The sequence below is a fragment of the Schistocerca cancellata genome, chromosome 4 (assembly GCF_023864275.1).
Source record: "Schistocerca cancellata isolate TAMUIC-IGC-003103 chromosome 4, iqSchCanc2.1, whole genome shotgun sequence".
Taxonomy (NCBI): domain Eukaryota; kingdom Metazoa; phylum Arthropoda; class Insecta; order Orthoptera; family Acrididae; genus Schistocerca; species Schistocerca cancellata.
This window is the reverse complement of record NC_064629.1, coordinates 581,764,816-581,788,426: the sequence shown is the minus strand read 5'-3', so window position 1 is coordinate 581,788,426 and position 23,611 is coordinate 581,764,816. Positions and strand designations below refer to the sequence as shown.

At 40.2% G+C, this 23,611-nt stretch overlaps 1 protein-coding gene across 2 annotated transcripts in view; it reads left to right on the top strand.

Moving 5' to 3' along the window:
• LOC126184218 (mitogen-activated protein kinase kinase kinase 1-like) overlaps positions 1-23,611 on the top strand; it is a 179,741-nt gene that overhangs the window by 151,417 nt on the left and 4,713 nt on the right. For both annotated transcript variants that reach the window (XM_049926586.1, XM_049926585.1), the window contains one exon: positions 7,136-7,276. In XM_049926586.1, coding sequence (XP_049782543.1) covers positions 7,136-7,276 — 141 coding nt within the window. The remainder of the gene's footprint in view (positions 1-7,135; positions 7,277-23,611) is intronic.

The following is a 23,611-nucleotide window of genomic DNA, read 5'->3' as shown; positions in this document are numbered from 1 at the left end:
ATGAATGCCCACGAAAGGTTCGAGTTTTTGCAAAAGCAAGCAGTCCAGTCAAATAGTTTCTTATCAGCACTTTTTTCACAGTCACTTTCAAAGAACTAATAATTTGTTTGTCTTCACTCATGTAGTGTGACAACCTTTTTAATTTGTCTGTTTAATCATTTACAAACAAAGAATATAGATCCAAATTTTTACAAAAATATATGCGAATTTTGCCAAAAATAGATGCTACATTTTCTGGCCCTGGCTATGAGCATTTGTTCATCTTTGCTGGTGTGAAACACTTCCCTTACACTGGACATGTGCTCATTAGCTCTCAAGTTATGCATTTTAGAGGCCATGTTTACTACACTTTTTTTTCTTGTTTTGGTGTAAGGAACCTGTCCATAAGTTTGTCGTTTTTATACATCCTGTATAAATCATTGAATTGTCTGTACAGTATTGTTGATCATGTGCTAACAGTTTCAAACACTGCATATCAATAGCATCATGCTAGTACATAGGTGTCTCACTACAAGTCTTCCGAGGTCTGGTGGAGCTTAGAGTGTGGCATCTTAAAAATACATGTGGATGGATACATTTCCATGCTGTGAGTAGAAGCAAAGACAGCATCTTTCGGTTGCGTCTATAGAGCCACCCATAGGAAAATGATGAGCCCCAGAGAGAGCGTGGCTCATGGAAACACTCAGGTGGCCTGATTAAATGCACCCTCGTCCATGGAGATGCGAGTAGCACATGGCGCGCTATGCGGTCAACAAAGGTACCATTGATACCACATTCCTTACCCTAAAAACTGTACACTGTCCTCACATAGTGTGAGTGTGGTGATGACATGGGTAAGGTCTGTGCTGTGGTGCAGCGGATAGAGTTGGATGTGGCATGATTGCGGACATCACCAGTCAACCCATGTCTCAACATTCACCTTGTGAACCACCAGGAACTTCTGCCAAAAAACTGGAGGTAGGATGGTCATGTTAGTACAGTAGTGGTACTGCTGTGGACACCAAAGACTGTGAAGCTGATAGAGGCTCGATGTCTGACTGACATTGCTGTGAATAGCAATGGATGCAATTGATGCAGCAGCTATGTAGGCAGGCGGGGGTCACTCTCCATGGCAGAGTTATCCGTTGACCCATGTGCCTTTATGTCAGGCACTGGCAAAGGCTGCTCGGAGGCAGCAGTCTGTTTTGCAGGTAACAATTTCGAAAAACGAAAATCTACAACGGGGCCACAACAATCATAAAAACAAAGCTGGTTTTGGTGCTGTTGATGGGTGCCTGTTTTGCCATGTTGCCTTAGTGACAATGCCGGATTCCCAGTTGTGAATCTTGTAATGGATACAATAGAAAACTTTGTCTTTCATGTGGAACTTGGTTGCGAAGTTGGCATTCAAGCAGGATGTCAAGGGTAAAATAGATGCAACTAAGTGCAGTGATGATGACCATGTAACAATTCTGCTGGTGAAGTGCCCTATAAAGATAGAGTGTGATAGTTGCTGAGAAATAACAACAAAGTATTTTCCCTCAAGTGCAAAGCACAAAGTTTGGACAGCTGAGCCTTCAAAGTTTGAATGAAATATTCGAACTCACTCTTTGGTTGAAGAGAGAACAGAACCATTCGAATATGTTGACTCGCACTGTGCTGGAAAATCTGTTGAAATTCCAAAAAAGAAAACTGCAGACTATTGTCCAAAATGAACGTTTGAGGTGAACCTTCTAAACAAAAGACAGAAGCAACTGCTTGATAGTGCTAACACAATTGTCGATTTCGTTGGAATGACCAAATGATATCTACTGTATGCATGGATGAAAATTAGGCCCTGTGTGTTCCAAAACAGACCAGCAAAATCAGTAGAGATGGATTGCCAAGTACCATGACGTCGAAAGCAATTGAAAAATTCGTGCTATGAGGCTGCCTGGTTGTCCGCACATATGTGGCAGTGGGCAGTCATCTGATCAGTCTGCTTATGAAGACTGAGGCACATACAATGCTGGCATGCTAGCTGCTTAGTTTTAATGATTCCCCATTGTCCTCTTTGTAAAAGTTCCAAAAATTTTGTTGCAGAGATATGGGAATCAGAATTATATTTGTTCATTAGGAGTATGCAATAAAATTACTCCATTCTGAAGAGGAAGGCGGTTGCATGGAACATGGTATTTTCATTCTACTGCACATGAAATTGATTTCAGATTATGAGACCCACCCATCTGAATGTAGTACTTGAGCAATTGTAGTGATTGATCCTGTTCAGTCGAGAAACAGTGGGAACAGCGTGCAGTGCGTGCAAATCAGAATGATCAATATGAAGAAATTTCTTATGCGTCGAAATCCCAATTATTTCCCATAGATAAAGAAGTTGCAATGTTGGTCATTAGCTCTTTTATATTACCAATTTTAAAATTCTTTAATGCCTTATGACTCAACATGTAAACACAGACAGAGTGTCTGTGTTTACATGTTGAGTCATAAGGCATTAAAGAATTTAATACTGGTAATACAAAAGAGCTAATGACCAACGTTGCAACTTCTTTGCTGTATAACCAGGCACATTTTTCATAGAAAATGAGCAATCAATGGCTTATGATCAGTCATGAGAAAAAAATTTCTGCCATGCGTAGGTGTTGATAAAATTTTGCGAGGCTGTGTATGATGGCTAAGGTTTCCTTTTCCAGATGACTGTAGTTGACGTGGCCCTTATTCAGCATCTTGGACACAAATGCTATGGGGCTTTCATTGTTTCTGTAGTGTCCTGTGGTCGGCAGAAAAGAACTAACAATCACATTTGGTCACACTTTATTATAACTGAAAATGCCTTCTTGGTGTGCACTAATTTCCAAAACGAGCAACATTAAGCACAACAATTTTTGTGGTGGCAAAAACCAGATAAGAGTGCAAGACAGTGAAAAGAAAGTAATAACCACATTACTACTCTACACAATTACAAAGATACAACATTCTACTGAATGCTGTGACGAGTGTCTACTATGCTAGAGCTGGCGTAGGTATTGGCTGGAGCTGTCCTAGCTGTAGGTACACACTGCCGGTCTGACTCTGCTGGCATGCTTATAATGCTGATTGTTCCAATTGGTGGATCACTGTCACATGGCTTTTCATGAAGTAGTTCCATGTTTATGCGGAAAGTCTGTTGGTATTTACATCCACTGGCGATGTTTTGATCTGAGCTCTGGAAGGGAGGTCGGCAGCCCACCTTGCTTCTCTGTTGTGCGGGCCCTCTATCTGTTATGGGGCCACTACGACAGTTTACAACCTTGTGAGATAAAACTGCCCCTATTCCGTGGGATGATGCATCAACTGCAAGTACTACCATTTTCTGTGGATCGTAATGAATAAGACCTGGGTGACCAGACAGTGCATTTTTCGACCTTTTAAATTATCATTCGCATGCTTCAGTCGATTGGAAATGAACATTTGTATTTTGGGTGTGATGCAAGGGTGCAACAATTTGTGCTACATGTGGAATGAATTTAATGTAATAAGTAAGTTTTCCAAGAACCGATTGTCATTCCCATACATTTTTAGAAGACAATCTCCGGATGGCCGCCAAATGCTTAGTCGAGGGACAAGCGCCATGGATGCCATTGAGGTGTCCCAGATATCGAGAAATGAACATTTCTGCAGATTTCGCGTAAGTCCTGAAACAGATTCTAAATTTGTGAGAGGCTGCTCCACTGCTTTTCCCAAAACAATGATGACATCTAAATAATTTGAACAGGATGGCATTTTTGATGTCACTTGTTCGAGAAAGCATTGAAACAGTCCCAGAGTAGATGCACTTCTGAAGGGAACATGCTGATATTAATACAAACTGTCATGCTTGTTGACCACCACACACTTTTTGATTGTTGTTGCCATGTCCAGGGGAAGTTGAAGATAAACATAAGCTCAGTCAACTTTGAAAAAGAATTGTCCACCTGGTAGGTGATCTATAAGCTCCTCTATACGTGGAAGCAGGAAAGAGTCAATAACTGTTTGAGTGTTAACTGTGACTTTAAAGTCTGCACAAAGTCTGATTTTTCCCATTCGATTTTCAAGTGATAAATAGAGGAGATGCCCATTGGCTTACAAAAATGGGTTTGAAAACACAGATTTGTTCTAGTCTCTTGAGTTCAGAAACAACTTCACCGTGAATGGCATGAGACACTGGACGTGCTCAGTGGAACTTTGTTTGATCTCTGTGCTTGAGCATAATGTGCACTTGGGAATCCTTTGCACATCCCAATGTGACATTGAATAAATGTCCATATTTTTCACGCAATTGATTAATGATGGCATGAGAAACTTAAGTATAGATAGCATGCATATTGTCTTGAATATCTAAACCTAATAAATCAAATGCATCCATACCAAAAATTTTGGGGCTTGAGCATGAATGGACTGTGGTGAATGGCACTAATGTAGTTGTATCTTTGTCTCTTGTGAGGTGCAGATGGGATTTCTGAATCCTGAGGTGTCCCAATTGCTCATATGTATTCTGATTAAGTAATGTAACTGAAGCACCTTTGTCTAACTGAAACAGTATAATTTGATTGCAAATCTGTAAAGAGATGAACAGTTTGTGGTTAAATGTAATTGTGAAGACTGCCTTCGTGTTGTTTGTGAATGATGGAGGGTTTTTCTGCTAGTCTGTTTGGGGATATCTAATTTGAATGAACAAAACTTTTCACTGTATGTGTAGCTCTGTGATTTTTGCACTTGTGTACGGATTCTGTGAGTGTGGTCAGGAGGGGTGGGTGAGGATTCAGAATGTGATATCACACTTATATTAATTTTCTCAGTTTTAGATTTATGTGTAAAAGAGGTTACGATTCTTTTGCTGGCATGCTTGCGGTGGGGATCCTGATTTATAGCAGTGTCAGCATTCTGCCTGGCAGAAAAAGCAGTGTTTAACATTTGTATTTGCTGGCTCTGAAACTGAATGAATGCAATAAGTTGTGGCTCTCCCATGATTGCCATTTTATGCAGAAAAGTACACACACTTCAAAATAATAAAAGAAATTCAGTTAGTTTGCTGACACCGCCTTGCATCTCATCCTAGTTTCGAGAAATGTCTGTTGTGTCTGTAGTTGATATGCGGAGACATAAAACATTACAGACATTTAATAAATTTATAAAACATTGATACTTTATGTACACTGTGTACAAAGTAAAGTATGTTATGTATAATTTAGATTTCTCGGTTGTCTGATATATGAGAACCAGTGTGGAACAGACACTTAATTGCCTGTACAATAATGTTGATCACATGGTAACAGTTTCAACCTCTATCAGTAGTGTCATGCTAGTATGTAACTTGTCTTACTGCAAGTCTTCCAATATCAGGACAGAACTCAGAGAGCTGCGTCATAAAAAGACACGTGGACGAGTACATTTCTATGCATTGAGCAGAAGCAAAGACAGTGTCTTCTGGTGGTGTTCATAGCACCAGCCATAGGAAGACAGCGAGTCCTGGAGTGAGCGCGACTCACAGTATCGCATTTACAGCCTGTTTAAATGTATTTTGTTCAGCTGAGATGTGAGTGGCGCACTGTGTGGGGTTGATGAAGACACTGTCAATACCACAACATATATAAGCGTAACGCAAATATTCTTCTCCAAATTATTATTCAGTGCATCGTTGTTGGTGCTTGGTACAGCTGTCAAGAAGGAATTAATATGTCTAATTGTCATAGCGCCTTGGAGTAGGACCTGGAATAAACAGAGGTGATGGTATTGTAAGGAATATTGTAATATAGAAATGTATTGTACTATAACACTAAATCATAACCTGATAAAATCTTATGAAAGGCATGATGAAATGTATATCCAATACATTTTGTAAGAAATTGTATAGACTGTGCAGTAGTGAGGAAAAACTGGTGGTGAATAATCTATAGGCCAGTGTTGAAAGACATACAAAGGGATAATGGAAATCACTTAATGTAACTGTGGAAAGAGAATGAGGACTAGTAGATGAGGTAGAAAATCAGACTGCTGTGAATGCTTTGAAACTTGAGTATCTCTCATTATGCATTGTACCCCAGAATAATGTGGCCAGTGGGGTTGGGTTGCATTCTACTCTCAAGGAAAATCAAATCAAGAGTCAATGAATAAATTGCATAAAAGACTAGTGAACAAGTTTTGATGTATTTAAGGTGTGTGTCACGGACGCATGAACCAACTCAGCCTTCATGAGAGTCAGTACCCAAGCCCTCAAGTGTCTTCAGCCATCATTTCATAACACCCTCATCATCTGTTCAACAAATGTTAAAGCTGATGTTTGCATTATGTGGAATACAATAATGTGGGGGTTCTGTTCGATTTCTCATGTTACACATTTATGCACATAATTCATGCATGTTAAAACACGTGGATATTTTATGTAGAATGTCTGTATATTTCTGCATTGTGCTATATCATCTGAGGAATTATTGTGGCCTGCATGGTTTTCCTCTGTGCTTCCAAGCACTGCATCAAATTGTCTCCAGCAGTTTTGTTAATACAAGGTCCTATGTATCTGCAACATCCTCAAAAAACATTGAGTAGACTATATGGTGTCACTGTGCCGTTTATCATATTTGTTTGCCTCTTGAATGTCGAATACTTACCACAATATTTATAGGTCTCTATTTCGTCCAGCATTATAAAGATTTTGCACATTAAATCTGTACTGTTATTGAAGCACTAGTGTTATTTGATATATTTTCTGTTGACATAATGTACATAGTGTATCTCATGCTGTAGAATGCACTTCATTCAGCTTTGTATGTTGTTCTCCAAGTAGTCAAGGAATTCCTTATCTGTTCTATGTATTACTTCTTCCAAAACGCTCATTGTCCTGGTACGGCATGAATATTCTTATTGCCCTTTCAGAAAGGAAATGCAGGAGTTTCTGTGTGTTTCCTGTAAACAAAAATAAGGCAAAGAATCTGGACTTCACAATAATGTAGGAGAAAAATGTTATTTAAATCTACTTTTGAAAAGGAGGTAAGTTAGTGTTCATTTGAAAAATGCCTGTGAACAAATTTCAGTGGAAAAATTACAAACTCCAGATCTCTGAAAATCAGTATTCATCCTGTAAATGGTGTAAACGGTGCTGTCAGCCCAAGACATGTGTTTCAATTTCTTCCCTCACTTGCAGGTAACCTGGCATCACTTAAACACACGTTCTTACGTAGAAGGTATTAACTGGAAGAGAGGCCCAGCTCTTGGCACGGGAGCATATAGCACCTGTTTTCAAGCTAGAGATACAATGTCTGGGGGCATAATGGCTGTAAAACAGGTTGGTATATTACCAGTTAATCTTTGGGAAGTTTTATATTAATTTCTATAATTTTTTATAATACTTAGGGATAAATATCCAAGTGCTGTTTTGATAAAAGCCAAAATTAAAAATTGAAATACATATTACATGTAATGTACAGTAGTTCTTCTTCCCTTATCTTTTCCCCAATGGAACAATTGCTGGCAATGTTTAGACTTTGAAGATGGTGTGTGTGTGTGTGTGTGTGTGTGTGTGTGTGTGTGTGTGTGTGTGTGAGTGAGGGAGAGAGAGAGAGAGAGAGAGAGAGAGAGAGAGAGAGAGAGAGAGAAAGGACCAACTGATTTTGTGAACCAATTTTTCTTTTCTGTGGATGACGTTTGGGTCCACTACGAAACATACCAGAATTGAGATGGCCATCATAGCAATGGATGGGAACCAAAAATGAAAAAGTTGACTTTTTCTGCTGCAAAGGTTATGATCAGTGTTTTCTGGGATGCAAAAGGGATTCTTCTTATTGATTGCCTTACAAAAGGAGGATAATAGGTTTTACTTACAAATACTTCTGGACTAACTGAATTAAAAAAATACAAGAGAAAGGGCCTAGACTGCAATTGTAAACACCATTCATCAAGCCACTGCCCAGCAGTGCTTTGAAATTCGGAAAATTAGGAAATTTGAACTGCAAATTGCTGGAGCATCCTCTTATTCACCAGATTTTACATGATCTTATTTCCGTTTATTCCCACAGCTAAAGAAATTTGTGGCAGGAAAACATTTTGTGGTTTGATGGAAGGCGCTACGGCAGGCATAGGTGAGTATTTTGCATCACTCCCAGACCCACACTGTGGAGGTCTGCATTCCCTCTTTACAGAAAGGGTTGAATTTGATACATTGACTCAAGAGAGGACTGTGTGGTATCATAAATACATTTTTACCGAAAAAACAAACAAGAAAACCACACAATCTTTTTACGGTAAGGAAAGCTGTGGCAGATCATAAATATTTAACAGTAAAGGAGACCACTCACAGATTAATAGAAGAGTTGTGTCATCACACACACACACACACACACACACACACACACACACACAGACACACACAGCCTACCAAAAAAGTCAAACAACCAGAAGGGGAGGAGGAAGCGAAATGAGACGTTATGGGTTCAGGGGGAATGTGATGTTATTTCAGTGATTACAAAATCAAACCAAATTTACGAAGACCTTGACAGTAAGAGCCAATATATCAGTAAGACACTGCACCCCCTCTGGCCTGGTACATGCACTGATTTGGTTGTGAAGGGTGTCCTAAAGCTGTTGTATCGTCTCCTGAGCCAAGCTGGCCCAGAACTGTCGTGACTGGTGCTTGGCGTCCTGAATACTATTACTGGGATGCTGTTGACCTCTGAGCTGACCCCCTTCATGTTCCATCAGGGACAGAAGTGGGGATCTTGCTGGCCACAGATGTCCTCAACATTAGGCAGACAGTTCATAGAGATACATGCCATGCATAGTTGACCATTGTCCTTTTGAAAAATGGTGCTGTGATACTGTCACATGACATATAACACGTGAGGATGGAGGATGTCTGTGACTTACTTTTATGCCATTGGAGTTCCCTCGTGCCTCTCCAGAACATTGGAAGTGTGGAACCTCTCCTGAGTTTACCATTGTACTTAGCTGTGATGGTCATCTGGGATAGTGCAGAATCATGATTCATCACTGGACAGCGTGCAAAACCATTCATTAGCAGCCCATACTTTCTCATGGCACCACTCCCAGTTTAGCTTTTTGTGTTGTGGTATTAACGGCAGCATGAACATGACACAGTAATTCCGTAGTTTAGCTGCTGCTAGACTCCAACCAATGTTGTGGAATGTTGCTGGGAGAATACACCTGTTCTCTGATGGCAGGCACTGATATGAGGGCATTACTATGGGCTTGGTGCACACTACAGCAGTCCTCCCCTCTGGTGGTGAGATGTGTTAGGCCGGAATCTTGATGGCGAGTATGCCTGCACTCACATTCGCCTACGGTACATCAGGCCATTATCACATCTGAATGCCCCACAGATATGGAAATTGCAAATTGCATGATTCAACCAACTAGCCAAGTGGAGACCCACAATGAGGCCCTTTCAATTTCTGTCAAATGTTGATAAAGCTGACTCACATGAGTGTACTGCATCCTTGTGTCCTCCACAGTGATTCCTCAACATCTGACACTCTTCACACCCCTTATATACCCCACCAGATTTGGTAACAACACTAAACACAAAGAAAACTAATGCACTCCAGTGGTCATCCTACCTGTCAGAGAGAATTGCAATTCTTATCATATACATACCCATTGATGATGTGCATGTGTACGAAGCTACTTTGGCATTCGACCATGTCTTCTGAGCGCTTCACTTTATTTGTCAGGCATCATATTTAAACTTCTTGTAAATGATAAATTGCAATTCAAGAGACGTAATAATATCCATAAATACAGCACTAGGGCATGGATTGTTTTTTCTTATTCCTTATGGATGTTGGTTTTGGCCAAAAAGAAAGCTGTGATTTATACTGGGAAAAGAAATTTTAATCGACTACTTGGTGATTTAAAACACCTGACATAATTAACTTTAAAAGCATATAGGAATGTTCTCTTATACAGACAAAATTACAAGCTTGTTTTATATACATGGTGTATCAAAAAGAATCATCCAATTTTAAAAATTCATAACTATTATGTTATTTGAGATACGTGCATTAACAATGTACTGTTGGAAAAATCAAACACTCAAGTTTTACACGGTTTGCGCTAGGTAGCAGCAGTGTGTGCCCACTTCAGTTCCAGTAAAAATGATGTCGGGCCAACAAAAAGCGTTTTGTGTTCTGTTTTTTGTGCAGTGCAGGTCAGTAATAACTGTTCACCATGACTTTCATACTAGATATGGTGTGGATCCTCTTACAGCACAGAGCATTAGACGATGGCATGAACAATTCCCAGAAACAGGTTGTTTGTGTAAGGGCAAAATGCTGGGCCGTCCCCGAGTGTCTGACACAACATCAAACACATCCACCATAGCTTCACAAGGAGACCGCAAAAATCCATTCGCCGTACATCTGGACAGATCGACATGCCCTCAATGACCATGGCATGTATTGTGTCGACATTTTCACATGAAACCATACAAAATTTGGCTACTGCAAGTTCTACATCTACATCTTCCTGATTGAGAGCTGGCTGATATGCACGTCATGTATGGGTTAACTGAATGCTACAGAAGAGTGGCACAACAACATTATGTTGAGCTGTTTCTGCATCAGTTCCAATCACTTCACGGCACTTCTGGCTCTGGGGGTTATTGCATTAATCTGTGTTTTGTGTTGTACATTTTGGTGATTCTGTATCACAAGCTATTTCACTGCTGTGAAGGTATTTTCACAAAAATAAACTGAATAAATCGTAATTATATTATTGCTCTTTTATGAACCACTGCAGACCCTGGGTCCTTTATATCTAAATACTCAGAAACACTCTCAGGATAACCTATGAAATTTTGTCAGTAGATTTCAGGTTCACACTTAATGTATAATATAAACAAAATCATTATATTTAAAAAATGAGTAAAAAGTCAATTTTTATATAGTAATCTTCAGTTTGTATTTCCAGTAGTGTTGTCTTTCTGCTTTTATTAACACTCAGAGGCGGTCTGTCAACAAGAATTAACTATTCACATTCAAAGCACATGTATTGAGCACACATGACTGTACAGATGGAGCCAAACTATCTGCCTCAGCAGAGAATGGCTTTATTTATGCATATTTCAAATGTTGTTCCAAATTCAGTATTCCATAAGTAAGTCCTAAAACCATCCATCAATCACATATATTAAACAATTATCAGAGACAAGAATTGAACCAGTGGCCCGTACACTGCCAACCATTGGATATAACCGTTACATCATGGCAAGCAATGCACAGCATGTGGCATTGCCCCCCTCTCTTGCTAAACAGTCACACACTATTTCAGGGTGGACTGTGTGTTTCTGGATATAATCAGTGGTCCTTTGTTTGTGCACACCAAACAATTCGTACACTATGTGATCAAAAATATCCGGACACCCCCAAAAACATATGTTTTTCGTATTAGGTGCATTGTGCTACCACCTAGTGCTAGGTGCTCCATATCCACGATCTCAGTAGTCAGTAGACATTGTGAGAAAGCAGAATGTGGCATTCTGCGGAACTCCTGGACTTCGAATGTGGTCAGGTGATTGGGTGTGATTGGGTGTCACTTGTGTCATATGTCTCTGTGCGAGATTTCCACACTCCTAAACATCCATAGGTCCACTGTTTCCGATGTGGAGTGGAAACATACAGCTAACTGACAGAGACTGCTGACAGTTGAAGAGGGTCGTAATCTGTAATAGGCAGACCACCACACAGGAATTCCAGACTGCATCAGTATCCACTGCAAGTACTATGACTGACAGGAGGTGAGAAAACTTCGAGTTCATGGTCGAGCGGCTGCTCATAAGCCACATATCACACTGGTAAATGGCAAACGATGCCTCGCTTGGTGTAAGGAGCGTAAACATTGAACGATTGAACAGTTGAAAAACGTTTTGTGGAGTGACAAATCACGGTACACAGTGTGGCAGTCTGATGGCAGGGTGTGGGTATGGCGAATGCCCGGTGGACATCATCTGCCAGGGTATGTACTGCCAACAGTAAAATTCGGAGGCGGTGGTGTTATGGTGTGGTCATGTTTTTCGTGGAGGGAGCTTGCACCCCTTGTTGTTTTGCATGGCACTATCACAGCACATTGATATTTTAAGTACCTTCTTGCTTCCCACTGTTGAAGAGCAATTCATGGATGGCGACTGCATCTTTCAACACGATCGAGCACCTGTTCATAATGCATGGCCTTTGGCGGAGTGGTTGCACGATAGTAACATCCCTGTAATGGACTAGCCTGCACAGAGTTCTGACCTGAATTCTATAGGGCACCTTTGGGATGTTTTGGAACGCTGTTGTTGTGCCAGGCCTCACCAACCTCAGTGCAGCAGTCCATGAAGAATGGGCCACCATTTCCCAAGAAACCTTCCACGACCAGGTTGAACGTATGCCTGCGAGAGTGGAAGCTGTCATCAGGGCTAAGGGTGGGCCAACACCATATTGAATTCCAGCATTACCAATGGAGGGTGCCATGAACTTGTAAGTCATTTTCAGCCAGGTGTCCAGACACTTTTGATCACATAGTGTATGTTCGGGCTATGTTGTCATATCCTAATGGTCACTGTGACACTTGACTGGAGATACTCCTTTCAATCGTATTCACTGTAACGGAAGCCCTATCATTGATCTGTCCTTAAGGACTATGATAATACGCAAAGGACATGAATGAAATCTCTACACTTTTGTCTCCACGACGTTGAAACATAATCCTCACCTTCCACACAGGTGTCCAGGTTCAAATGTTGCTTATAGGCAACATTCACAGTCTTTACCCTAGGTGTCCCATGATTGTATGCAGACCAGTGATATTGTGTCTTCATGTCTGGTTATCAGTTGTTGAATATAATCAAACTGAGTGTTGCCAGGTTGAAATGCAGACAGTTCTTGCTTCAATCTCTCAGTTATGATGTGAAACCTACAGTGCCTTGGTTTTACATGTGAGTGCCATGAGAGGCATTATTGTATACAAACCTCTCTGATATCATCATGCACTGAGAGCAGATCTACAGACATCTTCTAAAATAACCTATGAGGCCATTTGTCTGTAGGTGATAGGCAGTAATAATTAAGTTGTTTGTCCACTAGCAAGTAACTTCTGTGAGCACTCGATGGTGTGTTTACATTAGAAAAAAAAAATCATGTGCGAGTTTACTTTTGCTAGTTGCTTGTTTTATGTTGTCTTCTGATATGAATGAGTAACCCATAAACGCAGCCAAGCTTGTCATGAGCTGAACATGAAAGGAATGACACCAAAGGTAACCAGAAAGTCAAAATCTACAGCCTGCTCATTATCAAAATAGCAGCTAGGCAGATTTGTAAGAGCTCATACGGCTGGCTGCCAGCCACTCGCCTAGCTCCGTACCACCAGGAATCGGGCCCATGTGACCTGTCTCTCATGCCTCTGGTGGTGCCATTCAATCACTGACTGTAATGACTTCGAGCCACAATTAGTCTCGTGTGCTGGTGGGGATGTTAAATCTTGGGCAACTTAATTTCAGGAACTTGCTGCAAGTATTTGCTGAAGAAAAATCATAATGAAAAACAGTCTGTTAAGAAGAAAAGAAATGTTTGGATGAAGAAATGGATACAGAGGCATACTTATTTAAGTTATCAAGAAATACTATTGAGTGAAATAAAATCTGAGAACTTTGCTCAAATTAAAAACTTTTTGAGAATGTCGAATGTAAGTTTCAAAAATCAAATTGTACATTACATATTTGTATCTTATTTTCAAATATTTGATTGTGCAATGAGTTATATCACCAAGAGATTGCCTTTTAATTACTCTTCAATTTTTGCAAACCATATTTACTATATTTATCACAAATGTAATTCATCTACATCTACACTAACATTAAAAAACCAACTACAATTTAAAGCTGTCTATCATTCTACTTCCACTTCTGGTGAAACAAAGTAATTGGTAAATTCATTTCTGACTTCATTGGCTGATGGCAGCCAATTATACATTAGTAGGGGTTCGAGAGGTTAATCTGTTTAGGCCCGTCTGTCCTTGCACCATTTTCCTTTTTGGCACTGACATTTTTGTATCACTATTGAACACTCAAAACTTCTGCAAGTTTGTAAGAAACTTTTGCCAACTGACAAGTTTACCAAGTACTTGCAGCAAGATGCAAAAAAACTCTTTCCACTAACTCGTGGAAGCCACTTGTGGAAGTTAACAAAATTTGCTGGAGATGTTTCCACATCAAAGAACATGCAGAAATTGCATCTGTAAGTGACTTGCAGAAGTTCACTTGTTAGCGGACGCATGCCTTTAGAGATGAGCAACCTCTACCCTAACTCATTCTAAGAGCTAGCTCCTTCTACAGAATGAGTGAGCAGTGGCTCAGAAAAAAGAGCGGTAGCTCGTCCAATCTGAAATATCTCTCTAGTGACGTCAGTGAGTGAAACTAAGGTTCTAGGACAGTGTCTCGTGCACCATGTTGAATTAATCACTATGACATATACCATTATAATAATGAACATTTCCCAAGCTGTACAGAGATGTGCATGTACCTTACTGTAGTGAGGAATGTTTCTCAGTCCTGAAAAGAATAGAAAATGAAGAAGTGTCAGTTCTTCAGATTGCTGTAGTAACGCAGAAAACACTTTGAGCCATACATTTCTATTCTTGATTTGAAAAGAAAATCTCAAATTTCATAAACCCAATAAATGATTACATACTTTTGACTAAGCTTTGAGTACAGTATTTCTTTTCCTTCACATCCTTTGATGTACCGTCGCGGTCGGAATATGTTGTCAGCCGTGACATGAACCACTCAAGCTGTAGTCGTCAGTGTGCAAGGAGGTGCCATACTGACACATACGGTGATCTAGAAAAGGGGTCATATCTCTTAAATTAAATTTTTCGGGAGACACAAAAGACTGTTATATTACACAATGGGTTTAAGCATGGTGTCATGGAGTTTCTGTGTAGTAATTGGTACCAGCACAAAACAGTATTCACCATTACAACATACTTTATCTATTTAGTATGGTCAGTAATCCAGTCTGAATATGCTGGAGTTGAACCGTTTCAAAACCTGTTAATGTTGATGAGATCAGTAGTGTCCTGTTTACAGAAGAAGGATTGTGTTATGCAAGTTTATATTAGTATTATTCATTATAGCAATAAAAGAGTGTGCTATGAGGATACAGGTTTATTCATAAGTTACCCAAAATACAGCCACAATCCCAATACAGCAAAGCAAACAATGATGGTATGCTGTCCATCATTAAATGGCCACTGGCAGATACTGGTATAAATGGTTTCTGCTCATCAGGTATGTATTGTAGAATTTTCTTTACATTGTCTGGTTTCTCCTATTTTATTGGAACAGGTCCATCATATGCTTATTTATCTGGACATGGCCCCCTCTCTAACTCGTTATGTATATAACAAGCAGTTCTGTTGATGCGACATGACGCCTTGTTGTACCAAACAATGCATACAGATGTATAGATAAGTTATCTCCGTAATCTGAAAGAAAGTGGACTAGACCTCTTTTCCAACTCACCAATTCAAATATTTTCAGGAAGTAGAAAGTTAATTTCAATATTGTTCTATATATTACATTGTATTTTTTCTCAATAAAATTTTGTAAATGCAACAAGAGTAAATTTTATTATTATGCGTACCAAATAGAATAAAAAATATCTAGAATTTTGTTGTGATATTTTTAAATATAAAAGTAGGACTTTTCAGAAATTTCAAAACTACAAGGAACATAGCAGAAAATTATTAATCCCCTTTCTGTGTTCTTTCAAAAACAGGCTCAAATTAGATAAAAATACGGCTGAAGTGATCTGAATTAGAAAGGTAATGCATCTTCATTTCATTTATTTTAGTAAATGAATAATGAATGTTGAGTTATGAATAATAGCTACTTCATTGCAGTAAGTGAGCAGTTCTGATCCGATCCTGGCGAAGAACAGTTTTCCTCATTGCTAGTTTTCATCCACTGTATGATATTGCATCCTGAAAATACTTATGACTCCAGTTTTAATACTTTTCCACGATCTGGGATCATCACATATGGTCCTCTCATCACATAGGGTCCTCCGTTCTTCAAGATGACATCTTCTCCAGTAAACCTGGCAATTTAATCTCTCAGATTTTCTTAGTGCAATTTTTTTTTCCAGTCGATTTGTTGTTTCTATTTTTAAGCACAATATTTCGAGTTTTCGTCAGGTGCTACAATCTGCACTCAGTTTTTGCTGCATGTCCTCTCAGTTTTTTCTAGCTCCAGTGGATAAGATGGCAATGACTGGTGAGATCTTAATAAACTGAGTGCCAGACCCCAAGCCTTGTTTAAATTGAAAGCTGCATCGCATTTATGAAATTTACCAATGCCTTGTTTCGATGGACTTCTTCATTATGCTGTCCCAGGAACTGGGCAGTTGGACCATTAAGCTGATCTTTTAGTATTTCATTTCATGATACTACTCAAGACAGTGCTTGGCAATATCTTGTCTTGCATGATTGTTTTAGTCAGGCATATCACCGATGTTCCTTGCATGTCTTCTTGACTATTCCAATAGTATGATCCTCGTAGGACACACGACATTTGCATGGAATGTGGTACACAACTGTCTTTCAGAGTCCTAGATGATGTTTATCATTATGAAGAAGTTTTCTCATATTTGTTGATGGGAACAAAATACACTGGACGCCGTAATTCTATAGGAGTCTACAGATCTTTCCAGAGATTTGGCAGGCATAAGGCAGAGCAGTTCTTGGCTTGCCTTTTTCTCTGTCTCATCCTCTTCCTCAGGCATTGGTGGTTGTGAGTGCATTGCCTGCTCAATTTGTCGAGCTAAGGACAAGTTCCTTCAGAACACTATTCATAGGTGTTGTAGTTCTTTGGTGAGGCTCACCTTATCTGGTAGCTTTTCGAACTCTGTTAACCAGAGTCTTTAGTAAGGAATTTCCTTGTGGCGGATGTTGATGGTTCAGAGTGCGAAGACAGAGATCATTTTGCATGGGTTTTCTGTGTGCACTGTGACTAAGGGGTCTGACCTTTCTTCTCGTAACTAACATACTGAGGAAAGGTCGCTTCATGTTTCTCATTCCATACAGTTATCATCCACAAATGAATATAAACACTATGGTTTGAACTTTGGTAAACACTATGGTTTGAACTTTGGGGGATCCTAGTATGATTGCTTCATAGTATTCCATGTATAGGTATGCCTCAACTAACGATAACAGTACACATCACCACGCCATCAGTTTTTCGACAAGATCATTCATCAAACGGTGGTAGTTGATGTGAGAAGGTGCCTAAAGAATTCAGTGAGATCTTCGTTGAATTTTTCCACAACTAGTTTCAAAGATTCAGGAAGCAGGACTCTCATAACAGAGGAGACCACATTGAAACTGACGGTCATATCCGTGTCCTGTAGCCACACTTTACTGAACTTGATATGAGTTGCGAATGTAGATGTTTACCTCCTGTCCCAGTTTCATTGACAATGTGTTTTAGGTATTTTGTTATGTGATATGTTGGTGTGTCAATATAACTTTTGGTCTTTGAGGAATGCCTTCCTTATGTAGCTTATGATGGCCATATAGTCGTAGTGGCATAGCTGGTCATGTTGTGAGATCTGTTTATATTCAGCAATGAATGTGTTTTGTCTTACAATGTTAGCAGCTGTGCTACCACAACTATATGGGTTTCATCATATATGCAAGAAATGTGTTCCTGTAAGATCCATAGTTAGTAATATTGGCACACACCTATGAACAACCTGACAGAATACCTGCAACACGTTCTCAGTGAATAAGTTGGTAAGAGCGAACTCTACATTCACAACTCTGCTCACTTTGTAGCAATGACTCAGTAGCCAAGCCTGGAGTTTGCACTGTTGTATTAAGTCATGAATGGCACTTGGGCAAAGTCCTTAGTATGTTGCAAATGCCCATTGTCATAAGAACAGTATTCTGTGTAGTTGTGAGTACATGATGTCAGAGCTAAGTGAATTCGAATGTGGGCAAATAGTTGTTGCTCTTATGGTGGGTGCTTCTGTAACCAAGGGGGCTGAAGTTTTTGGTGTTTCAAGAGGCAGTATGTCGAAGATTTATACCGCATACAGGGAAAGGGAAAAAACATTATCCGCTAAGTCACAACATGGATGGACGAAAGTGTCTGTCGAGCAATCCTGACAAAGTCATTAAAGAGGGTTGCGTCGAAAAATAAGAAGACAATAGCTGCAAAAGTCACTGCAGAGATGAATGTTGAATTTGCAAACTGTGTCAGCCCCAAAACTACACAAAGGAAGCTCCAAAAACAGGAAATTGCTGAGCATGCTGGAATTCCAAAACCGCTCATCAGTGATGCAAATGCATGTAATAGGACAGTGTGGTGCCTAAGCCAGAAAACCTGGACTATGGAGCAATGGAAGAACATCATTTGGTTGGCTGTTTCCGACTTCTGGCAGAGTTTACGCCCCAAGAATGAGAGATGTCAGGGGTTCAGTGATGATGTGGGCAACTGTGAGCCTTATGGTTACTGTGCAGGGGGGCATTACTGCCAATGAAAATGTGACCATTTTGGCTAATCAGGTCCATCCGTTGGTACAGTGTTTGTTCCCCAATCGTGATGCTGTGTTCCAAGACGATGGCCCCCTGATCACACAGCTCGCATCATCCACGACTCATTTTGTGAACACAAGGATAAATTGTCGCGTCTCCCTTGGCCACCTCAGTCACTGGATCTCAATGTTATGGAGCCTTTGTGGTCTATGCAAGAAACAAGGTTGCGTGATCACTATCCACCACCATCGTTGTTACCTGAAATTGCCACTATTTTGCAGGAAGAATTGTTTAAGGTTCCCGTGAATACCTTGCCGGATCTGTATTTATTTATCCACTCCAACACTACTGGAAGCTGTTTTGAATGCCAATGGTTTCCCTAAACCATATTAGGCATGGTAATGTGTTGTGTTTATGGTATTTCCATGTTATTGTCCACCCTCTGTTGCATGGAAAGTGTGAGGCAAATGACACTTTTGTAATATGGCAGTGAATATGCATAACAACACAGCTTGCAGCATCTGAAGAAAATGACTGGGTCCATCATAAAAATACCATGCAAAAATGGAAACAACTATTCTGCTGAACACTCGAAAGCATCTGTGATCTGTGGTGCTTCAACAGTTGTACAGCAGTGAAGACAGTAGAGCAGTAAAGAACTCATTGTGCACTGTTCCCATTTGTCAACGTGGTAAACCTCGTTAAGAGACCAATTCCAATCCGAGCAAGAGGAATTGGTAGATGACGTGAGTGGTGGTAGAGAAGGGGGGGGGGGGGAGGTGACTGAGTCACATACTTCTGTTGTTGGGCATTCCCTACAGTGGCTTACGCAATTCCTTACAGATCAGTAGAGATCTGGCCAATGATACCTGCTTCTGATTTTATCAAGGACCTTCATAAATCCGAAATGGTCTGATGTTGTAGTCTTGTGAAAATACTTCAAAAGGGCTGGCCATAAATGAACTGGGATAATGCGCAACCATTTCCATCCCATTTTGCCATAATTTATTTTAGACACTGTTCCCTCTATTAACCTGAATCATCTTTTGACAACTTTTTCATTCTCTAAGGCATTTGTTTTGCTCTACTGCCCAATATTGCAACAATGACTGTAATAGTGCCAGTGCTGCAGTATTCCTCCAATGGATTCCATGAAATGCAGTTTGTTGTGCAACATTTAGCATTGCTGCCATTTGCTTCTGACTCAAAAAGTATCATCTTCATCCAGTATTGCTTGCAATTCGGAGTCTTCGAACTTTTTTGGTGGTCTTCCACGTTCTTCATTTCTTACATCAAAATCATTATTTCTGAACCGTTGAAACCATCTTTTGCATGTTGCTTCTGATAGAGCATGATCACCATATGCCTCGACAAGCATTCGATGCGACTGCAGCGCTTTTTTTTTTTTTTCAAATGAAAACAAAAAATTAATGCTTTCCGCAAATCATCACTTTCTGGCACAAAATTCGACATTGTTAACCCGATGAAAACATATGATGTTGTTTGTTCCATGACTTGATGAATACTAAATATCTTTGACAGATGTCATACCAACCAAACAAAAAAAAAAATTAAGGCTCGTTCACAACAAATGTTCCCTATCAACACATTTGTATCTTAACGCTCATTTCATACCGGTACACCTGGTAGACTAGCAAAAGTGTATTGTAAGAATTATATTTGATGTTTGTTGTGAACATCCTGCAGATAGCTCTACAAAACACTTGGTATCTTGACAATATGCATTAATGTTCTTTTACATTACCAATATTTCCCTGGTCTCAAAAACTAATGCGAGCATGAATATAACCAACAGCTGCCTCTACAGAGACTTCAGTGGCTTAACATTAGCACAGAAAGGAGTCCAACATATGGGTACACATGTCTTCAACTACTTAACAGTGCATATTAAATGTATTGAAGATAATGCATTGGAGTTTATGATTGAATTAAAGACGTTCTTTTGGGGAATTGCTTCTGCTACATTGAAGAGTATCTTCACAGTATCTCTTAATGCCTTAATGCCAAGGGTCAAGAATTTACATCATACCAATGCTGTGTTAACAACTGGAAGGTTAACTGTTTTCGGATGCCAGTGCCAGTAGATGCCGATTCTTCATGAAGCTACCAAGACTTCTGCTAAGTGTTTCTGGTGCCTGTAAAGCACCACAATGTTTCATTTTTATTTTTCATCTAGAAATTTATTCGGGCATTAAGGAGTCAAAATTAAATGTGTTAGATTGTATTATAATTAATATCAGCATTGTAATATTACAATGTTTCACAATGTCAAATCATTTCATTTACTTGCACTTAAATATATGTACATCCTTGATTTCTTCCCAGAGACCTCTCTCCATGGGATCCATGGAATATTGTGAATGTTCTGTAATACAACTCCCAAAGCACTGTAATGTTCTTTTATTTGCCACTTGGAAAACATCTTGCTCTCTGGCTGTATCTGTCATACCCTTTCCATGGTATCTTTGCTCTATACAGCATGACAGTGCAGGTTACCAGTTACATTTTCTTGTAAGACAGAGGGAGAGCATGCCTACCCTATTTAGTATTTGACCACTATTTTAAAACTACCAGTAAAGTGTAAAGATTGCTTCAGGTATACATTTATGAAAGAGCTTCGCTGATCTTGGATGACCAGGTGGGAGATTTCAGATGACATCCTTTATAGCCTTATTCTGTACTAGTCACTCGCAGCATCCCTTCATAAAGTGTGTATTATACGAACTGAATGCAGAAAATGAGAGGGCTGGTAGAGTGGGTCGTAACAAGCATATTTCATATAGTAACTTGTGTCTGCATTCCTCAGTGTACACGCTAAACAATGTTGAACAGCGTCGCATGCTGCCAAGAGGGTAGGTACACAACATGCCATCTGAGCCGTCATGGTAGCGACTCTACAGGGCAACAATTTCAATGTATTTGTGACATCAAGGTAAAAGATGTTGGGTTGAAGTTTTATGACATTTATTTGCAAACACTGGAGTCAACATATTTGCAGATATTCCAGGTGGGACAACACTATGGGTTTTCTGCCTCTTACTGGGATGTGAAGGCATTGCTTTTGGCCGTGCAAATGACTGTTTGATACGTGTTGCATAGAGGGCAGCACCTGTGCACACTGCAGAGTCTACTTCATCCTGTATCAGTTTGTCATCAAATGGGGACACTCGTGGGTTTGTTACTGTGTGGGGTGGACAGGAAATGGAGGAAAGGGCAGACATGCATTGTGCTTACAGGGCAACAAATGGAAATGCTCATGCTGCCCAGCGTTTGTACGTTTGGTGCCATCCACAGGTCCCTACGAGAGAGAGGTTCACTTGAGGTATGTTTTTCACTGACTCATTCTTGTAATGGCACATGTGCATTTAAGGCCTGCTTCAAAGAAGTACCACGCCCTTCACCCAGACGATATTCCATGTCGAATTGAGTTCTGACAGTGGTTTTCACAAAGGTGTGACATTCAACCTGACTCTCCAAACTGTGTACTTTTTACATATGAGGCATAATTTACATGAGAGGGTGTGTTAAACAGCCACAGCCGCAGTGATTAGTGCATTGGACTTGCATTTGGGAGGACAACTCTTCAAATCCGTGTTCAACCAACCAGATTTTGGTTTTTCGTGATTTCCCTAAATTGCTCCAGGCAAATGCCAGGATGATTCCGTTGAAAGGGCGTGACTGATTTCCTTCCCCCTCCTTGACACAATCAGAGCTTGCGCTCTGCCTCCAATGACCTCAACATCAACGGGACAGTAAATCCAGCTTTCCTTCTTTTGTTCCTCCCTTCTGTGTGAGCATGGGAAAATCCCCACACGCCTCTGTATGTGGTCACCAAGATTGCTTCACTGTCGATATTTGGGCCAGCTTGGTAGACGTTATTCCGGTCGGTCCATACGTGTTCCCCCAGTGACTGAATGCAAACAGATACGTAATATTTTTACAAGAAACTCTGCCAGAGTTGATGGAACGTGTTCCACTCACGGTGCGACAACTAATGCGGTACCAACACGAAAGTGCAGTGTGAATGCATTTGGATTAAACCTTTGGTGAGAACTGGATTGGTTGCAGTGGGCTGGTGGCATGGCCTGCATGTTACCCCCCCCCCCCTGCCCGTCCCCCTCCTCCCCTCCCGCCCGACTTGATCCCAGTGATTTTTTTCTTCTGGGGCCACCTGAAATGTATTGTCTTTGAAATAGCCATTGAGACGTGAAGGCCTGATAGCCTCCAATGCAATTTCCACTTTGCTTCAAGTGTTTGAAAGAGTGTGACGGATGTGCCAGTGTCGTTGCACAGTGTACATTCAAGTAGGAGGACGTAATTTTGAGCACTTTTTCAAACTGTTTTCAAATAAAGGTTATAAAACTTCACCCCAACTTCTCATTTACCTTGGTGCCACAAATACATTGAAAACATTGCTGTGCAGACCTGCTACCATGGCAGCTTTGATGGCATGTTGTGTGCTTATCCTTTTGGTGATGGGCAACACTATTTGACGACACCTAGTGCTGTATGCTAAGAGATTCAGACATGGGTTTCTATGTAAGATATGCTTGTTATGGCCCACTTGACCAGCCCTCTCACTTTCTATATTTATTTCAGTTACACCCTGTATATATTGACAAATTCATCGTCTTCTATTCCTGATACTAAGTAACTTCTGTAGCAGAAATGTCTGTCCTCCTCAGTGTAGCTTATGGTCCTTTACTGCACCAATTACCACAGATGAAAATCAGACTCACCTTAACACTTCACCTATATGTTGCCAGAGGAATACAGTGTTCATCATTTTGTGTGTGTGTGTGTGTGTGTGTGTGTGTGTGTGTGTGTGTGTGTGTGTGTGAGAGAGAGAGAGAGAGAGAGAGAGAGAGAGAGAGAGAGAGAGAGGGGGGGGGGGGGGGGGGTGAGGGAAGGAGCATATTGTCTGTGTCACATAAAATGTATGCAGTTTACTTAATTTTAAACATTACCATTTAGGAATGTTCTGAAGGAAAAATATATGTAGACCAATTACATATTCATATGGTAGTACTACCCTCATTGCAGTTACTAACATTCTTCATGGAACATTACT